The sequence below is a fragment of the Lampetra planeri genome, chromosome 15 (assembly GCF_965212315.1).
Source record: "Lampetra planeri chromosome 15, kcLamPlan1.2.h2, whole genome shotgun sequence".
NCBI lineage: Eukaryota > Metazoa > Chordata > Hyperoartia > Petromyzontiformes > Petromyzontidae > Lampetra > Lampetra planeri.
Window position 1 is genome coordinate 6,944,462 of NC_136121.1, and position 9,517 is coordinate 6,953,978.

The 9,517-nt window shown below is 47.0% G+C and overlaps 1 protein-coding gene across 1 annotated transcript; it reads right to left on the reverse strand.

Moving 5' to 3' along the window:
* Positions 1 to 6,819: 6,819 nt before the first annotated feature.
* LOC144722841 (uncharacterized) lies at positions 6,820 to 8,978 on the reverse strand. Its single transcript, XM_078601288.1, has one exon. The coding sequence runs from the start codon at positions 8,886 to 8,888 to the stop codon at positions 7,686 to 7,688; it is 1,203 nt and encodes a 400-aa protein (XP_078457414.1). The 5' UTR covers positions 8,889 to 8,978; the 3' UTR covers positions 6,820 to 7,685.
* Positions 8,979 to 9,517: the final 539 nt, after the last annotated feature.

Consider the following 9,517-nt stretch of genomic DNA (forward strand, 5'->3'; position numbering starts at 1 on the left):
CTAAATGTGGCCACGCGTTGACTCCCTTGAACTCTTTTGATTGTTTAGTAAAAATGCTGCAATTGCGTGATTGTGAATTAATTAACTCGCGCATGGAGATCAGATGGACGGTTGTCTGTGTTTGTCGCGTGTCTATGAATTGCGCAGAGGATGGTCACATCTGCCGTACTGGATTGATACCCTGCACGATACGAATAGGGAGACATTTAAGCGAAAACCACATTTTATTTGAGAACATCTGCACGTCTCTCACCACCAATCTCAACACACTTACCGTATTCTCCGGATAAATGGAAGCCCCAGAGAGTAAAACGCGTCCTCAAACTCTGGTCATGCCTGCAGACCATATCGGTTTATAAGACGGACCCCAACCTCTACGTTAAAATGCAGGAGGGGAAATGCATCCTGTCATCCGGAGAGTGCTGCATTTACGTCTTTTAACGCTTGACACTGTAAGATACAGTGCCATCGCTTACACAATATTCCATCAGCCATTGGGAAGAAAGTAAGAGGGGCATTAGAAAGCAGTGGATTATCTCTACAAATAGATCACAGTGTGTCTGTTTGAAGGCGGTGAGGAGTGTGTGTCTGTGTGTTGCATCAGCCAGTCATCTCGGTCATCTCGGTCTGTCGACCCGTGGTACCTGGGTCTGCCCCGTGACCTCCTGCCAGCGGGCGTTCGACACTTCACGTGGCCTCAAGGTGCACTTGGCCTGGCACAAGCGTCGTGGTGACGTCACCGCCACTTAGTGGCGAATGGCGGTTGTTGTTGTTGTTCAATGAAATTAAGTAAATTAGGAAAACATGTCTTGGTAGCATCTGACCCCAGTGAGTTAATTTCGAAACCACGGCTAACGTCATTGGCGGGTGATATATGAGAACCCGTAAAACAGACGGGAATGGCCGATTGTCTACGTGCGTACATTTAACTTAGGCCTTGCCCAATAACAGTAATGAGAGCTTGATTAATTAAATGCATGTCATGTAAATAGTCAAATGCCCCCCCCTCCCCTCCACATTCGGGTTGTGGTAGTGTGTATTCTAAATTTGAATTTTGTTTTCTTTTTTAACCTACGTGACTTTACCGAAAAAACCCCAAAGAGTATGGTAGTATGTATGTTGAACTTCATTTGCACCGTACGTAGCCAACCGCTGACCGTACTTCACTGGTCAGCGCGGGTTGATGAGGGCAGGAAGCTTAGACCCGGGAGCATAGAGGGACATTAAATTTGCAATTAAATACTTAGACACCTTAACAGTATTTTACAGTACTTTAAATAAAATACGTTTTGATTCTGATTCAGTGCTTGTTTGCAGTTGAAAGCGTTGCTACTGAATCCTATATCCATCCTTTTGTAGCAATAAAGTAAAAATAGTATAATCCTACTGTAAATAAAATCACAAAATATGAAGCACGCATGACGCTCACGAGCTGAGAGTTTTGGTCTTTAGTTCCATCGAACCGCAGAGCCATTCTTCAGTCGAGGATTGTTGAGTCCTGCCCCGTGTTTGGTCGCCACCTTGTGGCCGCGAGACAACGTCGCTTGTCCGTGGACGAAGCCTCACTTACTCTTTGGTTTTTTTCGGTAAAGTAACGTAGGTGAAAAATAAATAAATAAATGCTAACAACTAAATTAAATGACGACGTTTCGGAAGCAACACAAACCTCCGTCATCAGGTGTGACTGCTCCAGCAAAATTACTGTAGCGTATAAATTACTGTAGCCTCACTAGCCTCACTTGCTCCTGTCAGATGACTGGCAATTATAACGCTGCAATGCCCCGGCGGCGCGATGGCGAGATGTTAACTACCTCGCCTGGTGTACAGGAGGTCGTGGGTTCGATCCCGAGCTTGGCGCTTGCTGTATATTTTGAGTTTGCGTGTCTCTCTCTCTCATCATCATCACAGTGGTTAGGAGATGTTAACTACCTCGCCTGGTGTACAGAAGGTCGTGGGTTCGATCCCGAGCCTGGCGCCTGCTGTATATTTGTAGTTTACGTGTCTCTCTCTCTCTCTCATCATCATTATCACGGTGGTTAGGAGATGTTATTTCCCTCGCCTGATGCACAGAAGGTCGTGGGTTCGATCCCGAGCCTGGCGCCTGCTGTATATTTGTAGTTTACGTGTCTCTCTCGCTCATCATCATCATCACGGTGGCGAGGAAATGTTAACTACCTCGCAAGGTATACAGGAAATTGTGGGTTTGATCCCGATCCTGACGCCTGCTGTATATTTGGAGTTTGCGTGTCTCTCCCCGTGATGGCGTGGATTTTTTTCCGGGTTCTCCGGGTTTTCCCTCCAACACGCGTTTAGAGTATTTGGCTGCAATAAATGTCCACGTGATCAGCCACTTCGTTGAGCTTTCATTTGTGGCCAGGTCGCTTCTGAAAAAGAGCTATATAGCTCATTGGGCCTGGTTAAATAAAAAATAGCTATATTAAATGTCGTATTTCGCAGTTGGGCAGTGTAAATCAAGCCGAGTGGAGGTCTACAGCACAGTTACGTCATCTATGGTAATCATGAGGCACATAGAAATCCAATCCCCCCACTATAATGGTTGTATGGTTTGGCGTCAGAATTTCCGATAAATGTTGTACTGTGTCGTTAGTATCTCTACTCTCTCTCTGTAGCGTCATGTGTTAGCCGACACGCAACATGTTTATATATTCTACACGTGTGGAAAAACATAGCTCCTTACACGTGTGACTCATTGCACGTATCGCGAGTATACGATCAGATTATAAGCGATGAATCAATTAGTTGCTATAGGGTTTCTAATTACTTGTTCCTGTTAATTAATGGTGTGACCGTGCTGTTAATTACACGATTGAGATGCCAATTAACCCCAACGTCAAACGGAAAACGCAACGCACTCAATCGTACCCAACTCAGCCTCCAGACTGTTCCAGAATGGCCCTGATTAGGGCGTCAAATAATAATAATAATAATAAATCAATACAAATCTATTTTAGCGTTTTGCTTGTGGGTCGAATTCAGGTCACCCAGAACAACCGTGCTTAGCACACAATAGGATCATTTTTCTACACTATGGGAACCTCATTTGCCAGTAAAAATATGATCATTGTTTTTTTACCCTTTTGACGTCATCTGGTCCAACACCATGTGAGACTAGGCACTAAGGAAAGCTGTCTCGGGTGTGGACCAATAAACTTCAAGGACAGTGCACATTATCAGAGTTGTGTCTTTTGTTTGTATTATGACTGCAGGTATTGCGGTCTATGCAAACATGACTCCTTGTAAAAAGGTGTCAGTTTTGTTGCCAGATAGAAGGGTAAAAAAAAAACAATGAGGATCATTTTTATGGACAGGTGATCAAATCGATGTTTCTGTTCTGCCCCCTACTGGCAGCTCGATGCTGCTGCACGTGAAATTGTCGCGCACGTGATCTCCGCGCGAGCCACCAACCCTGTCAAGAACCGCTGCGTGGCGGGCGTGCGTCGCGAAATTTAAAATGAGCAGCGTCTATTAATGGAAGCAGTAGAAATTAAAAATTCCTCAATGAAAACTGTCAACTCATTACGCGGGTATATGAATGAGTAAATGCATCTTCTTGGTTCTTTCGGTAAAGTCACGTAGAAGGAAAATAATAAAATAATAATAATAAAACATAATAAAATAATTCTCACGACGTTTCGGCCATAACGCAAGCAGCCGTCTTCAGACTCTGCCTTCTCGACAGACCTGTTCTCCACCTGAAGACGGCTGCAGAGTCTGCCTTCTCGACAGACCTGTTCTCCACCTGAAGACGGCTGCTTGCGTTGTGGCCGAAACGTCGTGAGAATTATTTTATTATGTTTTATTTTTATTATTTTATTATTTTCCTTCTACGTGACTTTACCGAAAGAACCAAGAAGATGAATCCCTGCAGTCACGAAAGCTTTAAATCGAGATTGAATGCATGTCAAGGTGAGTGCAATGATTTTCGCCCAGGTCGCTCTCCGTGGTGCTGAAATGCTAATGCTAGGTGAACATCGACAATTGTAACGTAACGCACATGTACAGGTACACGGCTCAATACGAGCATTTTTCCAATGTATTTATTTACAGCAAAAACCAAACCACACCGTCCGCGTGATGCACGCAATCCAAATTGCGAGCTCCCGGTCCACTCGCTAATTTTCAAGATATTACTCCTCGCGTACATACTGTGTACATTGTAGTGTGCTCTTATGTATTTACTTGTCTCTTGTATGAAGACGTGTATTGCAAAACGAGAGAACGCATTCACAACAAAGCGTATAATTGTGCTAGACGGTCAAGCATACAGGAAAACAAAAGCTTTGCAGTGTTACGAATGGCGTATCCTCAAATTAATTTAAAACAGCACCGCTGCAAACTTTAAAAAAAAACATACAAAGTGCAAGAAAATTTACCTTGTAAAAATGTAACAAAATAGTCCGCGCTAAAAGAATGTAAAGGTTAACGATGAACAAAGTTTGATTGAGAAACACAAGGCATTGTTTTAAGTCCATGCATTTATCTACTTGGCTTGTAATATAACACCGAAAGTCACACGTATAAACCCTCTCCCAAGACAATGCAAGCATCAGGTGAAACGTGATGCTCTGCGTGTACTAACGGCCGGTTATTAATTTTGTTTTACACAGAGGTGTATAGTTACAACACGATGTAATTGGCGGCCTCTGTTATTGACTCGTGACTAGGAGCTCCCCGCTCTCTCTCTCTCTCTCTTTTATGATGCAGTCAATTTTGACTATGTCGATTAAGTAGACAAACACACATAAGCTCAATCATTACTCCCTCACGTGCAGCGATTGCCTCGTACGTCTAGGCCACGTGTCCGGGGCCCCGGAAAAGAATCTTGTGATATTGGTGGTGCTCCCTCTCGTTGATTATCAACACTGTAGTGAGCCGTCACGCATAATATCTACACACGGTAGACTTACAGAACAAAGATCGGCGTTTGTGATTCTTCATTTCACGTGATGAAAACACGCAAGGATTAATCATGGCCATCATAAGTCTTCTCAGCACAGCCCCGTAGGGGTTGGTTTGAGTGTCGTAACAGCACGGCTGGAGTCCGTTTGTCAGCTCCACAATATGGAGTGTGCACAAACTCCATTGGAACCTCCTTTGCCGGTAGCAAAAAATGCTAATTGGTTTTTTACCCTTTCATCTGGCAACAAAACTGACACCTAAAAAACAACTATCATATTTTGCTACTGGCAAAGGAGGTTCCAATTGTGTAAATGCTTACCCCGAGCTCTTATACTCTGGTGGTGCATTGTCTTTGAGTTGTGCGCCTTTTGGCGTCATCTGGTCCAACACCATGTGAGACTAGGCTCTAAGGAAAGCTGTCTCGGGTGTGGACCAATCAATTTCAAGGACAGTGCATACATTATCAGAGTTGTGTTTTTTTTGCATTCCGACCGCAGGTATTGTGGTCAATGCAAACATGACTCCTTGTAAAAAAAGGTGTCAGTTTTGTTGCCAGATAAAAGGGTAAAAAACAATTATCATGTGCCCATACTTTCAACACGAAACTTCTGCCATAGCTTTCGATGTACTGTTGGCGCAACCATTGGAGAGTGCAACGCTATGAGTGGGCAAGAGAAAACACGTGCAATGAACAGTGCATACTTATGCTGAGTTCCTGTATTAGTATGCGCATTATCATACACGGTTATATTAAGTTGATTCAGCTACACTGTTCGTATAATACACCTGTATCAGTTACCAGCCTATATTTCTATTCACAGTGTGTTTTTAAGTTTGTGAGAATGTAAATTTTAATTGATCAGTATCATACCCAAATCATTTAACTTTCGATGTCATCAGGATTACAAGCGAATAATAACCCGCAAATTACTCAATTGGAATAGACACAAGCAATCATAGCCTGCTACTGCGAAAGCTTGGCAAGACTTCATCTTCTTGGTTCTTTCGGTAAAGTCACGTAGAATGAAAATAATAAAATAATAAAAATAAAACATATAAAATAATTCTCACGACGTTTCGGCCACAACGCAAGTATCCGTCCTCAGGTGGAGAACAGGTCTGTCGAGGAGACAGAGTCTAACTCTGTCTCATCGAGAGTCAGACGCTGTCTCCTCGACAGACCTGTTCTCCATCTGAGGACGGCTACTTGCGTTGTGGCCGAAACGTCGTGAAAATTATTTTATTATGTGTTATTTTTATTTTGTTATTATTTCCATTCTACGTGACTTTACCGAAAGAACCAAGAAGATGAATCCCTGCAGTCACGAAAGCTTTACATCGAAACTTGGCAGGACTCTCCTGAAAGTGAGTCACACGGGGACTCTGTGAGCCTTGCCCGGGTAAACAAGCGTAGCGATGATGTTATGGGAACTCCCTCCACAACTGTAACGATTGGATCTTTCTGTGACAGTCATAGATCCAGGTGGGAGAGATTATATTCCACGACAGTCTTCACAATACACAGAAAATATATGAATGTGCGCTCTCTAAGAATATAACATTTTGTCATTAAATATCAATTTTAGTTTTCTTATGCCAGTGGCTAAGACAAAAAAAGTGATGACAATTGGCTGATTTGTTTGCCCTGTCAAAGCAAAACGTCTTCCTGCGGCCTGGACTCTGAACATCAGCGTGAGTCTGTATTGGATGTAAGATAAGATGCCGATGATACATCGTTTAACTGGGCATAGTCCATAGCTGCCACGATATTAATATCAGAAAAACACGTAATTGCACATTGATAACGGAATTGCAAACACAACGCATCGGTTGAAAAACACTTTGACAATGGTGGCAAACGTATTGTTGGGTAACGGAGGGATAGTTACTCGTAACAAGTTACGACATTTGCCTTTATTTTACGTTTTTAGCGTTCTACTCACGAAAAAGTGTCCAAATATTGAATCAACGTTAATTTTTTATTGATATTTTAACTCTGCATTTCTTGAAATAATCGAGACACCTTTCGTAGGCCGGGTCTCAAAACTAAAGTGGTTACATTTCTACCCCCGACCCCTTGCAAGTGCGGAGACCAACATTCCCACATTGTTTTCGGATTATTCTGTGTACACTTAGAATACTCAAAAGTCGTGCCAAACTTCAGAGCTTCATAGCCCAGCTAGATCAGTATTACAATGTTCACCGGTCAGTCTAGATCGGCTTCGTGTCGGGGAAACTGACGTTTGTCAACGTCCCTCCTTCAGAGCAGATGCATACAACCTTTGGCAATGCAGTTCCATGAAGTTCACGTATCGTCAGGTCATACCTGTGGTTGAAGATGTTGATGTAAATTGTTCGCCGATGACATTACAATGCACTGCAAGTTGGATTTCATTGCACCGAAACGAGCTCTTGAATAACTCTGCACTGTGCGCTTTGTGTTGCAATTTCGTTACCATATAATTGGTCGCAACGTTGTGCTTATGTTACAGTTCACGTACAATAATGTATCTGTGCGTGTCTATGCGGGGCCGTGTTATAACGGCCCCCTAATGAACACGCGCAAAAATGTACTTTCAATTAAACATTCCCCTCCCAAAAATGTGCTTGCCGCTGGAACGCCGCCGATTGATCGCTATAAGCTGTCCTGTACACACACATCACCACCATCACCACCACCGGCTTTGCCACGCCGATATGACAGTGCTACGACGCACCAAGGCGTGCTGCCCTTCACGTGGGCAGAACGGCGCGCGGCGCGGGTCTCAAACCGCTTGATGGATGCAGAACTCTGGAGACTCGTGACATTGGGAGCAGCAGAAAGGCGGGTACGCGCCTGCCCTGCTCCAGCTCAGCAGGGCCGCGGTCGGGGTCGCCTCTGCCAGTGGCGCCTCCGTCCACAGGGCGCTCTCGACCAGCTCCGAGTGTCCGTCCATTCTGTACATCCCGTGCGCGCTGGGCATTGAGGCCAACGTGAGCTCCCAAGTCCTCATCTCGTGCAGCGAGCCGTGCGGCTCCTGGCAAGGCGGTCCCAAGTTCATGGGCTGCATCGAGGCGGCTGTGGCGACTTCGGCGTTCAGCTTGCTTTGCTGTTCCGCGAAGAAATCTGGTGTGTGCATGCCTTGCTCGGCATGCTGCTGCTGCTGATGATCGTGCTGTTGGTGTTGATTGTGTGCGAATTCGCCCGCGTCCCAAACGCCACCGTCCTCGGCCTCCCACGCTGACCGTACGTCGGCCTGCTGCTGCTGCTGCTGTTGATGGTGGTGGAGGTGATGCTCAAGTTGGTCGAGGTGGGTCACGAGCGCCGCCGGCTCGGTGAAGAACGACGCGGGCAGATTGCGGTCCCTCAGGGGCAGCTGCCTGCCCCGCGCCACGGAGCGAGACGGCCTGGGCCTCTTGTCGTTCGGGGACTTGGCGGAGATTTTTCGGAACTGAGCCGCGTGTCCCTGCAGGGCATTGCCGTCCCTCGCCGCCTCCGCGAGCGACGCCAGTCCAGCCCCTTCGCTGGCCACATACACCCGATCCAGGTGATCGTCATCGTCGTCTTCCAGGCAGAGGAGTCCCCTGCTTCGTTGCTGCTCGGTGCTGGCTTGAAGAGGAGATGGAGGAACGGCCGGTGGTGGTGGTGGTAGCAGAGGAGGAGGATGATGATTATGATGATGATGAGGTGGGGGTGGCACGGGCACCGCAGTGAGTTGGGAGCAGCGCTTGATTTGCTTCTGCAGGTACTTCCTGTGGTTGACTTTTCGCTTGGACTTGGCCGGCTTGTCGAGCGCAAGTTTGATGTTGCTGGAGGCCGTGTTGACGAAGCTCAGCAGGTCGGTCGTGTCGGCCAGCTCCGAGTACTCGGCGTAAATCTCGGGCGAGCCCTCCGGCCACGACCCTCCCACGGCCCCGCGGCTCGCGTCTTGGTGCGCAAACTCGGGGTAGAAGAAAAATGGGTTTATAAAAGTCGTCTCCACAGGCATGATCCACAGCCGACCAGGAGATGATGATGAATGACGGCGACGGCGGCGGTGGTGGTGATGGTGGTGGTAGTAATGATGGTGGTGGTGGGACCCTCCCCACCCAATCACCCGCGCACAGACGCACGCCTGCGCCGCCAATATCCCACCACCACCACCTCCTCCTCCCCACCCCGGCAGCCGAGTTTGCGCCTTAAGTAACTTGGACCGCGCGTCGCTGTCGCCTCCTCCTCCAGCGAATAACGGAGCCGTTTAGTGTCGCTCCCCGCAGGCAATGCGCGCAGGGCGGTGGGACAGACTCTCTCTTTGTTTTTTGCTGCTGCTGTTGTTGTTGTTGTGTTTTCTGAGTGTTTTTGTTTTGACAGCCGCCTCGGCTCGCTTTTAGCGGCGTGTGACGAAGCTTCGAGTGGAGGAGCGGCGCGCGCTGTGATGTCTCATCGTCCTCTCCGTTCAAGCGGCCGCTCCATGAGCACAAAGCCCATCCCAACTCCTTCGCTCAGCCCTGATTGCGCCTTTATATAGCGGGGGGGGAGGAGGGGGTAGGCGCGCCAATGATTTACCTACGGGCTGATCCCAAGCCCGCAAGACGGGTGCCGTTTGAGGGTAAAACGAGGGGGTGGGTGGGAAGTGGG